General features: G+C 40.0%; 1 protein-coding gene across 4 annotated transcripts in view; it reads right to left on the bottom strand.

Annotated features, from left to right (window-relative positions):
* Positions 1–12,495, bottom strand: part of CERKL (CERK like autophagy regulator) — a 148,272-nt gene extending 135,777 nt beyond the window's left edge. For 3 of the 4 annotated variants that reach the window (XM_027126728.1, XM_027126737.1, XM_027126746.1), the window contains exon 1: positions 12,163–12,495. In XM_027126728.1, the coding sequence (XP_026982529.1) occupies positions 12,163–12,400 (238 nt within the window). In that variant the 5' untranslated portion in view covers positions 12,401–12,495. The remainder of the gene's footprint in view (positions 1–12,162) is intronic. The other variant, XR_003437115.1, reaches the window with a different exon arrangement.
* Positions 12,496–12,810: the final 315 nt, after the last annotated feature.

The following is a 12,810-nucleotide window of genomic DNA, read 5'->3' as shown; positions in this document are numbered from 1 at the left end:
TTGTTGGGACTCATGTTGCGCTCTAGGAAATTTAGATTTGAAAAAGCACTTAGAATTTCAATGTACCTATCTTCCCATGCAGATGAAGTGGATGCAAAGTGAGTCTGTACACACCTAACAAAGTATCCAAGTACCAAGAAGATTTGAGTAAAAGAGGTCCCCCCATAAGATGTTTCCAGGGCATGAAGCTCAATAACAGAGTAGGTTTGGTCCCAGTGTAAAACATTCAAACAATATGGAAAATGATAGACTTGTCTTCCATTCAGAAGCTAGGATATCAAGATATTTTCCCCCAAAATATGAAAAATGCTAATTCAAAGAAATGGAAATAATGATTTTTAGAGAAGGATGTATTTTTACTTTTAAAGTGAGTGTATTAGAAATCAAATCTCATGACAAAAATGTATCCACATGATTTAGTTTAAATATTTAAATATTATCTAAAATAAGTGGGCTATGAATGGGACTTCAAAAATCCATTATATTCACCAAGATTTCAACTGTAACAAGTTTTCATCTGTATAATGAAAACCACAACAAAACATACTATCTAGACTTTACACTTTCAGTACATGAAAACATGCCTAAAATATAAGGAAACCAGTACGCTCTAACAGTTGTTCTATTTTATTGATCCTATTCTTCCTGCACAGATGGGCACTAGAAAATACTTTGAATTATGTGTTTGTAACATTTTACTAAGCTTGAAAGTTTAATTTGGAACAAATATTATACTTGCATTAGACAAAAAGATTTCATGAAATAAATGAATTTTTTTACTTTAAAATGATACAGAAACAGTTTTTATAAACTGTTAATAAATAAATAATAATTAATAAATTATAATAATAAATTAATAAATAAATAATAAATAAATAATTTTTAAATAAATAAAAAATTGACATTTAACATTATTTCACTGTTTTTTTATATTTCAATAATAACTAAACATTATGGTTGTACAAAGATCATAACTTTATTTACCAATTTTTAATGAATAGTGTTTTCTGAAAATAGCTTTAAACTTTTTTCCAAAGTAGCCCCAACCTAGTAAGAAAGGGCACAGAAGGAGAGCCCGAGGCTCATGGAAAACATACATCTTACACTTGACAGGGTTCAACTTATAATCCTTCAAGAGCAATTTCTCAAGCTTATGCATTCTTCAAGCTTTCCATTTCCCTTCTGTTTGAACATTTTGCTAGTCTTGGCATATTTGATTCTTGGTAGAATACATTTCGAGTGAGATAATTCTTAGATTGGCAAAATAAGAAGCAATTTTAGCTGTGTTCATTATCCATTCCATTGTCCAAGCTAAAAATCTCAGCTTCACCATTGTTTCTTCCCTTTCCCTCAAACCCCACATCCTCCAGGTTCTATCTTTGACAATATCCCTTTGCACCTGGCCTCACCTCTCCTCTCTATTCTCCCGGCCAAATACACACCATCTCCTGGATCTTCTGGGGTACTGGCTACTGAAATGGACTCCATTTATAACCCATCCTACCCCCATGGCTGTCTTTCTAAAACCCAAACTCACTTACTTTAAAAAACAAAAACTTGATATCCTCTGACACTCGGCCTTTGCCACCCTTTACTCAACCCTCAGTTTAAGACACCAACTTCCTGGCATGATGTTCAACGGCCGACGCAAACTACTGACTTACACAAAGGACTATCATCTTCTCCCATGAACATACACTCTCCGCACAGGCTATGGTCTTATTTTCCACAAAGGTCAAAGCATTCTTTCCTGATTTTTCTAAAATATTACTTCCTATAATGGTTTCCTTATTCTTTTGTGCTGCCAACTCCTAATCATGCTTCAAGGCCCACATTCAAGTTTACCCTCACACCCCTCTGCAGCTTTCCCTGACCTCCCCCCAGCCCACTCAAACAAAATGATTTTCTCCTTTGGCTACATTTCCTTGGTTCTTTATAATGCCTTGTAAGTAATACCTCAATGGCACATAAAATAGACTACCTAGTTATTTTGCTGATAAGTCTCCCTGCAGATTGTGAATACTTTGAAGCAGAAATTGTGTCAAATTGATTGTAGCATCCCTGAAACCTATCAGATACCCTAGCACATAATAGTTGCTCCCTAATATTAGGAGGAATAAGCTAAAAAAGTGAATTATTTAAAGAGGAAAATACAAGTTAAAATTATGCCAAGATACCACTTCTTATCTCAGATTGGTTTTTTAAAACAAGGTCTGAAAATATACTCTTTTGAAGAAACTGCACAGAAACAGGTACCCTCATACAATGACAATAGAAAAGCAAAACAGCACAATCCTTTTGAGGGAACTTGGAAATATTTAGCAAAATTATATAGGCAGAAAGTAGATGGGAAACCTCTGTACCTTTCACTCAATTTTGCTGTGAACCTAAAACTGCTCTAAAAAGTAAGTCTATTAAAAAATTATATAGATACTTATTCTTGAGTCAACAATCACACTTCTAGGATTTTAGTAGTTTATTCCAAAATAAATTTTAGTAATTTATTCCAAAAATATACTAAAAAAAAAAAAAACATGACAAGGTTTTTTTTTGTTACACCACTATTTGCAATAGCAAAAATGACTGGAAACAACCCAAGTCTTTCTATAGAAAGATGGTTCAATAAACTATAGTACACAATAGATTATTGTGCAGATATAAAAAGAAATGATGACTCTCGCTATATACCTCTATCAAGTGATATACCAGGTATACTGTTAATTCAAAAAAATCAAAGTGCAAAAAGCATATATGGTACACTACCAAGCACTTAAGAAGATGGGTAGGGGTGGGGTAAGGAGAATAACATATGTACATGTTTGCTACATAAGAATAAACCAAAAAAGTTAAAAAGGCTTACCAATAATAGGAAGGAAGAAAAAGGGTAGAAGGGGCACAGATAAAAATTATACTTCCCAGGATATAGCTTGTTTAGCTGATTTGATTTTGGAACCATATAAATATTTTATATAATTACAAAACAAAATTGGATTAAAAAGAGCAATGCCCAAAAATAAAAGCAAAAATGAAACAAATAATTCTGCATATTGAGTTGGAGGCATAACATCACAGATAGGAATGATTCCAAGTGTCTTTAAGACATAGTAATTTGACTATCCATAGCATATACTCTAAGTGGTATGTCCCTAAGAGCTACAACAAAATATTACAGAATGATCTTAAATGGCTCTGGTTAATTATATTATTGATGGTGGCATTGGTGTTGGTATTCTGTGATGTACATTTATTGCAGGATAAGGCAAATCAGTAATGATATTGTTGCAGTCAGAACACAGGATTTTAAGGGTAGGAGCAAGAAGACGAAGTAAAAACCTTTCGGTCTTGAACTTTTACTGGAAATAACAGCATGATTCCACGGTGCATTTTTTTCTTTCGGAAAAAAAATACATACTTCCTAGCTCTGCTTTCAGAAAAACCTAGGAAACAGGACCATATAAGGGAAGTTCTAGCAATGAGCACACAGGTGCTCAAACTGTGGTCTCTAAATACCATTAGTCAATTTTAAAAATTAGGCTTCCTTGATGATAGGCATAAAATGTTCAAGATGAGCCTGGAATATCTTGCCACTCCAGAAAGCAAAGAAGCTAATAGAGACAGCTGAGAGAATGTCAAAAGGCCTCAGAAGTCAGCCTGGGGGGTTCTCATCGGTCCAAAAATCTAGAATTGGAGCAGTCTGAGAATTAGTAAGAACAGTCATTGCCGTGAATTGAAATATATTTAAATAACTGAGCTCATAATGATAGTAATAAACGTTATTGGTCGCTGTGGTTGCTGTGATTTCTCCCTTTAAGAACTTGCTTTTCTGCTGCAATGAATGCAGTTAGCTGACAGCCTCCAGCTACTGGTGCCTTTAGGATCCACCTCAACTTCACTCTTCCCAGGCAGCCCCCAGCCTATGACTGAACACAACTAGATTTGGCCATTTCTGCCTAAGACAGGACCCCTAATGAGCAATCTTTGCTCCCAAGCTCTCACCATAGGTAAACAAAGACTTTATCAGATAAGCACCATAGACTGAGGTTCTCCCTGACCCTGCCTGCTTCATCCCCTCTTTACAGGTGTCAGACTGGCATCACAGTCTGAACGTTATCCCTCCCAACCTGCTTCCTGCCCCTTTTATCTTTCACAGACATTCGCCCCCAACAAACCTTTCATTTTCCTATGAAAAACTACAGTCCAGACAATCCAGTTTGTTCAGAAAATAAGTTATAAGGAAAAAGTTAAAAATGGAGAGGAATCTGTGGATTTGAAGATATAAAAGACATGGCAACCAACTGCAATATGGACCTGATTTAAACATTGATTTATATAAAAAAGAGAAAGAAACAATCAGGAGACAATGAACACTAACTGAATATTTAAGGATACAGGATTATTTTAAATTGGAATAGTGGTATAGTGACTATACTGGGTATCATATTGTGTACTATATTTTTAAAATCCTTATCTCCTAGAGATACATGTAAGATGTTTATAGGTGCAATTATATGATGTCTAGGAATTGCTCCCGATTATTCCAGGTAGAGGGACATATGGGTAGGGCATAGATGGAATAAGACTGGCCTTGAAAATTGTTTAAACTCAACGTGTCACATAGAGTCTCACCACTCATTGGGTTGAACATGGAGGCTTATTATATTATTCTTTCTACATTTGGGTATGTTTGGTGTTTTCCACAATAAAAATATTGGGTTTCAAAAACTTTGTCTCTCCCATTTGGTCATTTACTCAGGAAGTAGAAGTGGCAAGAGAAGTGGAACATGCTGTCTACAGTGGAACTCTCATGAAGGTCTGAAAGAAGTCAGATGATTTTGTTGTATTAAGGTTTATTATTCTGATTTACCCCTTAAATTATCATTTCTCACGTCAAATTTCATGTGCTATTTCTAGAGCAATATTAATAGTGAAGATGGTAGGCATTACTATCTAACTCTTATTCTAGATATGAAAATAAAACTTTTAATGTTTTACCACTAAAAAAAAAAAAAGGTTTATTGTTTTGGTTTGGACCATGATGCTGCACTGTCAGTAACTCGGACATCACACAGACTCTTGAAGGCATTAGGGAGAACTCTTTCTTACTGGACTGAGGAAACAGCATAACCTCCTGGGTACAGTGTAGACTCTGGAGTCAGGCTGCTTGGCTTGGAATCCCAGCAACTCCATTACTAGCATGACCTTGGACAAGGAACGTCACCTCTGGGCCCTAGAAATAAAAATCCCGTCTGGACTACATAGTCTTGTTGGGAAGATTAAACAAGATAAGACACTTAGCATAGGACCTGGCAGGGTAAATATCAATAAACGTTCACTATTTTCAGTCAAACACCGGACACCAATGCATAGCAGCAGCAGTAGTTTCCAGAACACTGTTTCTGATGAAAATCTTGGAATGTACATAGGAATTCCCCGATGCCAGCTGGTACATTATTTTAGACGTATCTGTAGGCTTACCATAAGTCCATAGCACTATGCCAAGTGTTTTTTAATATATGCATACCTGCCCGCCTGCTTGCCTGCCTGTCTCTGGAGTCTGGCATCCATTATACTAAGGGTCCTCGACTTCTAGTTCACATGCCAAAAGTCAGCAGAAGGTTTAATTTCCTTCAAACTCCATTTCCCTCCCAACTTTCCCTTTTAACTCGTCATTTACTGATCTTGGAAAACACAAGAGCATATAAAAAGCCATGGCTACCAAGAGTTTCTCCCCTTTGCCCACCACATACCCGACCAGAAGTCACTTGCTCAGCATACGGTACCCCCATCATTGGCATAGTACTTCTAAAATTCGGGCAGGAATACAGTCATATGGAAGGAATGAGAGAGGCCTATGCTGAGGACTTTTGATGATGTTTGTAGATTTGTCAATATTTGAAATGTAATCTAATAACCTAGTCAACTAATGGACTAGGCAGGATTAGCAATAAGGTTCAAAAGGAGCATTCTAGTACTCAGATCACAATCAATTATATATTCTATATCCCTGGCCCTTTAAACAAGGATGTAATTTCCCAAATTACAGAGGGCACAAAAATGTCCAGTCTAGGCAATAGCATCCTCCTGTGTACCCAACCTATCCGTTGATCCCTATTATCTACTGCCGTGGCTCTTTGGTTCTTTAGTTCCATCATGTTCAGACTCCTGCAGTTCAGTTCAGGTCCTCCTGCTATGGCGGATCCCATCTGGATCAGCCTCTACCGACCTTGATCCAGTTTATCTGATTTGCAGTTTGTACGTCCCTTGCCTTCAATTGCAAGTACCATTCCCCACTTCTAGGAGGATATTTTTGTGCCAGTTGCAGCCTCAAATACCCCCACGTGGAGGAGACCGAGAGGAAGGGGACGCAAAAGTAGACCAGTTTTTAGAAGTGTTTGTCTTCAGATGGTGCCACATGGCTGTGGTATATTTATGAACAACACTGGGATGCAGACTTTCATGGGGTCAAGGTACGCAAGCTAGGACAGTTATTTCAAATTTACTATCCCTATAGTAAGAAACAGATTTTTTGCCAAATTTTAGCTTAAATAAATCACGACCGTGAGGAATAAGACTATGGTTTTAACAGACAAGACTTCAATTTTACTGTCAGCCAATTAATTCACAATAACAAAAGCATGTTTTTGTACTCATAAAGTACGTTAAAGGGTTCTGCCACTTGGGCATCTCTGGACTCAGTTGTTTTATCTTTAAATCGGCAGCTCAGATTATATGGTCATATCAGTTCTATGTTGAGATTAATTACTGAAAACTGTACCTTACTATAAAGATGCAGACCCATGCCTGGGAATAAAGGGAATAAACGTTTTCAACTCTTCATGGGTCTATGCATTAGAGCTACGTTGTCCAACGCGATCGCCACTAGCTGCATACGGCTATTAAATTTATTAAAATTAAAAAAATTTTTAAATTCAGTTCCTCAGTCACACTAGCCATATTTCAGGTCCTCGGGTGCCCCAAGTGGCTGGTGGCAACCTTATTGGACAGAACAGAGCATTCCATTAGTGCAGAGAGTTTAACTAAACAGTCATGCTTAGAGATTCATTCTATATTTTGTTTTCCTGTGTGGACCAATTTAAGAAAAAGCTAATATTTATACAATATGAGCTTTATACAGTATTTATACAATAGGATAACAGACCTGTCAAAGCGTTTTAAAACATTATAAACATTACATGCAGTTGCCTGGTAAGCTTGATTTTTCGCACCCAGCTTTTAAAAATTCCTTCAAATTTGACAGCTTAGGAATACACTAATAATTTTTTTAAAGAAGTATTTTTCTTCTTCATATGTAGACTGGTGAATCAAAGCATCATGTTTTACTGAGTAATTAGTCCTTCAATAATTCACATGAGTAATGGGTCATTTCGGGGTTTAACCCCTGCTTCCATTATTTCTGACCAACGGTTTACCGACAGATGTCTCACTTTGGATATACACAACAGAAGCCTGGGATCTGTTTCACGTACATCTGTTCCCAAACAGCTCAGGCAGATTAATACTTAGAATGGACCTAGCTCTGCTAAGTCCCATGTAACCACTAACTCTTGTTGTTTTAAAATTGATTGGTTTTTTTCTCATTTTCACATTTTTCCACATTACCTTTCACGTTGCAAAGTTTCCAGCAAATGAATGTCTATATAAACTTAAAGGACAAGAAAATCATGAACTCCCTTATAAAAGAAACACTTTCAAGACCTTATTTTGAACCCCAGCTTTTTCAGGTTTTTCTGGTTACTGCTCTAATTAAGCTGAGCTCAAAGTCGTGGTAGGAATAACCCTTTGAAAAGACACAACATGAAATGGTATAACCTGAGGTAGTAAGTCTAAGAATAATAAGAGAATTGTAAACCATAACTAAGATTTGAAACCTTCACCGTATTTTTAAAAATATTTAAAACATAACATTCTCATGCTAATCGAACACACTGTAAGATCCTTGCCCTGAGATTTAATAAGAGGATAGAGGAAACGAAATTGAAGAAAGGATAAGCTAGTCCTTTTGTCCATCATGAAAAATCTGCTCATGACTAGCCTTATCCCACTATTTTCTATCAGAAAGTGGTTTCTTCCTTTCCAAAGACAGAACCTGTGCTGAGGTGACTGCCCACCTCTCATTATTGTGTCTTGAAGCTAGGGAAGGGGAGCAAGAAACTTGGCCCGTATTTCCCAGGCGGTTCTTCTAATTAGAAATTCATTAGGGCTGTGAAGCTTTGGTGTAAAATACAAGTCTTCCACACACACCTGGCATCTGATCATTAAAACTTAACTCAGGTTTATTACGATGTCCTAACACCAAAAGTCTATAAAAATAGGTATTTTCTTTAAAATGCAACTTCACAGAGTTGATGGTTCTTAGAGATCATATAATGTAAACGCCTCATTTTGCAGATGAATAAACTGTCACTCAGAGCAGTTAAATGACTTGCCTTAAGTCAGTTACACCCGTTAGTTGTAGACAAGACCTCAGGGCCCTTGGTGCACTCCCGAAACCCTTCCTACACCAGATGGGAGATTCCAGGCAGCCGGAGTGGGGTGCCTGTAAAGGATCCTGTAGTGCTTTGCATACTTCAAGGTGCTATTCATCAGTAAATGATAAAGGTGCCCAGTGTGAGGTAACAGAGACTTGTGGGCATTTGGCATTCCAGTCATAGAGATCCTAAATTAATCATTCTTAAGTGTACTAAAATATGAACTTAACATAGTCTAATGCTATGCATTACTGACTCTCCCTACCAGTAGCTTTTCCTTTACGGGAAAATCTCATAATCAGGTCTCACAGTACAGTAAGCAGATTCTGCACTGGGGATACACAAAAATGCTTGCACCTTCTGCTTCCATCTAACGTTTCCAACAGAAGTTTACCACTTGGTAAGCGCACGTTCCTAGAAGTCTGTCCTCGGTTGAGATTTAGAACAATGCCAACAGGCCATCAGTGATAATTTTGAAAATGTTGAACTCTGAAAATATCTGATCCAGCAACAAGCTAAAGGCTAAATGACAAAATACACATATTGGTCTATGGCATCTGCCCATACCCCCTTTCTGAGTCTCTTCTCAATTTTTGACACCTCACGCCTGGTCCCAGGGACCACGTAGGGGGCTAACAACACTGTGGCCTGCTCTGCCTAGACAGGGTCCCATGACCCAGACGTGCCTGACCTTTCTCATTTGGCCTTAAAATCCTCATCTGACCCCTCTCCCATTTCTTCACAAAAGGTTTCTCTCTTTCCTAGAGCACGGAGAGCTAACTTGGTAATTAACATGAATAAACTCATACGATTCCACAAGTGAAATGACTGTAATTTGAGATTCCGATAGAAAGATCATTAGGCACCATGGCAGGCGATAATGAAGATATTTTCTGAATGGATGATGCCGTTTTGTGTATACAGTTTGCTTACAGATGTGACATACTGGTCAATCTATGCCCTGGTCATAGATTGCTTTCTTTTTCCAACTTACAGCTGAGCAAGATGGAACCTTCTCACCATGATGCTAACAATGGAGAAGTAAGCCAACATCAGCTGAAGAATGTTTTGTAAAAAGAGTTCTAATGCTTTAACAAAAGGGGAGAGGGATACTCTTACAGGTGATGAGAAGTCACTATTAAGTAGCAGTGTAGTAATCAGATTATAATGCAATGGGCAAAACTAAAGTTCATGAGACCAATTAACAAATTCATTCACGTAACAAATGTTTATGTCAGGCACTCTTCAAAGCGCTGAGAGTAAACAAAACAGATGTCCTGAACATCTCCCCTCTTCTCATGTAGATCCCGTCTCTGGGAGCTACACCATCAGTTCCCCCCAGTTCTGAGGCCTTCAGATTTGGTCTGAATTATACAACCAGCTTCCCTGGTTCTTCACTTTGCAGATGGCATACAGTGGCATATCTCAGCCTCCATAATCCCATAATCTCCGATTCCCATAACAAATCTCCTCAAATATATATTGTACTGTGTATTTTTTTCAAGGTTCTATTTCTCTGGAGAATCCTACTACATGTCATTATAAATAAGCCAAAACCCATAGAATGCAGAACACCAAGAGTGAACCCTAATGTAAACTATGGACGCTGGATGATAATGATGTGTCAATGTTCATCAGTTTTAACAAAGGTACCACCTTGGTGGGAAATATTTATAATGGGGGAGGCTATGCATGTGTGGGGAGCAGAGGGTATATGCACCTTCTGCTTAATTTTGCTATGAACCTAAAACTGCTCTAAAAATAAAGCCTATTAAAAAAAAAAACCAAAAAACAAAACAGCTACTAAGGCACTATGAGGTTTAAAAACTGAGTGGTCTTGCAAGCATCTCATATGATCTAATAATGCCCAGCAATCCGACCCCACCCCTACCCTTTCCTGGGACAGCCAGGCACCGGCCAAGGAGCAACAGACATGGTCTCCTCCACTACATCCTCCCACACCACATCCTCCCAAGTATGGCAACCTTAAGGTAGTTTTTCCTCCATTTTCTGGACCAATTTCATTTGTCTGTCACCACGCACATCTAAGCTAATTCCACATCAGAGAGTATTTCTCACATTTAAACATATCTCTCAATACCTCCTTTTCTTTTCCCACTCTTATTATTTTACTAAGTAAAACATCTCTTGGTTCCTCCTACAAATAGTAGTGCTTACTAAGGTGCTAGGCTTCTGGACCTCCAATTTTCGGGGCCCAAAGTGGTTTGCATACCAGGTGTTAGTTACAAAGAAAGGGTGGTATATCTAAATGAAGGAAAAGAAAACCAAAGTGTTTTAGGTCAAAATTAAAGATCAACACTTGCAACCTTTAGAGTTATAACTGTCGGGATGTCTTTTTAAACTCTACAGCCAGGAATGCTAATTAAGACTATTTTCCCTCCATCACCACTCAGTATATAAAAGAACATTTTTTGTCTTCATGCCATTATTTGACTTTTCGTGTACCGGTATTGCAACACTGATCTGAATACCTCTCGTTGCACAATGTCTCCTTTTATTCCTATAGTATTTCAGCTTCATTGTAGGTTAAATCGGCTCTTGTAGGCCAATTTAAACTCTAATGGTAAACTTCTATGTCCCCAAATTCAAACAGACTTAAAAACTAAACAGAATAACTCTATGTCCATATCCCTAGCTTTTAACTCAAAGGTTCTAGAAAATACTCCACAGCTTGGTTTTCAACACACCTGAAAACATTTTTAATTAAAGTCAAAGGCAGTTTTAGTTAAGTGGGCCAGCAGGACACCTGCAGCAGAAGCAGAATTCCCACTCAGAACCAGCACTGGGTCCCTGACTAGTCTGTTTTGTTCGATTTTTGTACACAAAACTTTAAAACAGTGACATTTTTCTATTCTTTGAGGTAAACAGCGCATTGTGTCTTGTTTTCCAACAGGGGAAGGCATTTTTTAAAATTTCATAAGTTAGCATTTAGAGGGGACGTGTACCACATCCCAAGGTTTTCCCCTAAATCATCTCTAAGACTTGAAATAGTTCTATTGTACAGAATTATAACACTTTCTAAATAAAGGTTTAGGTCAAAGGCAAATGCACGTAAACAACAAGATGATTCTAAAGTCAATATTGAACACCAAAAGTTTCTAGACTGACCTTTAGACTTGATTCTAGACAATGGCAAGGAATGTGAGGGATAGAAAAGTCCAGAGAGACCAAAAGTTGGGGTGAAACTTTCAGAAGTCAGCAAAATGAGAGCTGGATTTGAAACCCACGTGTAGGTATACTCGGTAAAATGCTTATACTTTCAGCGTTACCGTCAGAAGTTGACGGAGTAAAACTTCAACTTGGAGGGGAGGAGCAGGTGACCTTCCTGCATCTGGAAAACACCTCCCCTTGCGGGGCTCAATTCTTTCTTCGGCGTCACAGAGCAGAAGCAGAGTGTGACGCAGGTCCCCGGATGGCACCCCAGGCGGAAAGCCAGCTGGGAGGGGACAGGTAGCGGGAGGCCCCTGGGGGCGGCGCGGGTTCTCGCCCCCTGGCGGGAGGGAGGAGGCGGCGGCTTCTGGACGCGGTAGCCCGCTGTGGCAGAGGCGGAGCTTGCGGAGGCACTGCGCCGGCAGGAGGGTGTGGGGCCGGGAGAGCGAGGAGGCGCCGCGGGGGTCGAAGACGCCGGGACCTTCTAATTGGGACCACTCACCTGTGGGGCGCTCGGGCTGGATGGGCTGCCACCTCAGGGCCCGCTCGCTCAGCACCACGTCGCAGCTGTCCCTCCGGATCTCGAAGATGCCCCGGAGCAGAATCAGCTCGGCCGCCGACTCTGGCTGCTGCCCTGACGCCCACAGCACCGAGGGCACGGCGTCCGCCGCCGGGGGCGCCTCCTCCTCCCGGCAGCCCTCCAGGGCGCTCACCCTGCCGCCGCGCCTCCCCCGGGGCATGGCGGAGCTACCGGCTGGGCCCGAGCCAGGGGTCCGGGGAGGCCTTTGGGGGAGGAGGTGGAGCCCGCGGCAGCCGCGTCTCTGGCTGCGTCCGGCGCTGCCACAGCAACCGCGCGCTGGGCAGAGACCCAGGAGGGAGGCGGGGCGCGCAGGCGGAGCCGCCCTGACCTAGTCCAGCACCTTGGCCCGCCAGCCTCCTGCCTCTGCCACTTACTACAAAAAGACCGCAGTCCAGGAAGAGGAATAAGTGGCTCTCTCCACCTAGTCCCTACAGTTGCTTGAGATTTTGCGCACTGCGTTACCCGCCAAAATATAGGCCAGCGCTTCTCAAACACTGACTTGCATACTCACCCCCTGGGCATCTTGTTAAAATGCAGATTCTTATTGAACAAGTCTGGGATGAGGCCCCC

Source organism: Aethalodelphis obliquidens, unplaced genomic scaffold, assembly GCF_003676395.1.
Source record: "Aethalodelphis obliquidens isolate GAN/ISIS:26980383/991018 unplaced genomic scaffold, ASM367639v1 scaffold2, whole genome shotgun sequence".
NCBI classification, from domain to species: Eukaryota; Metazoa; Chordata; class Mammalia; order Artiodactyla; family Delphinidae; genus Aethalodelphis; species Aethalodelphis obliquidens.
This window is presented reverse-complemented; position numbering and strand designations above follow the sequence as displayed.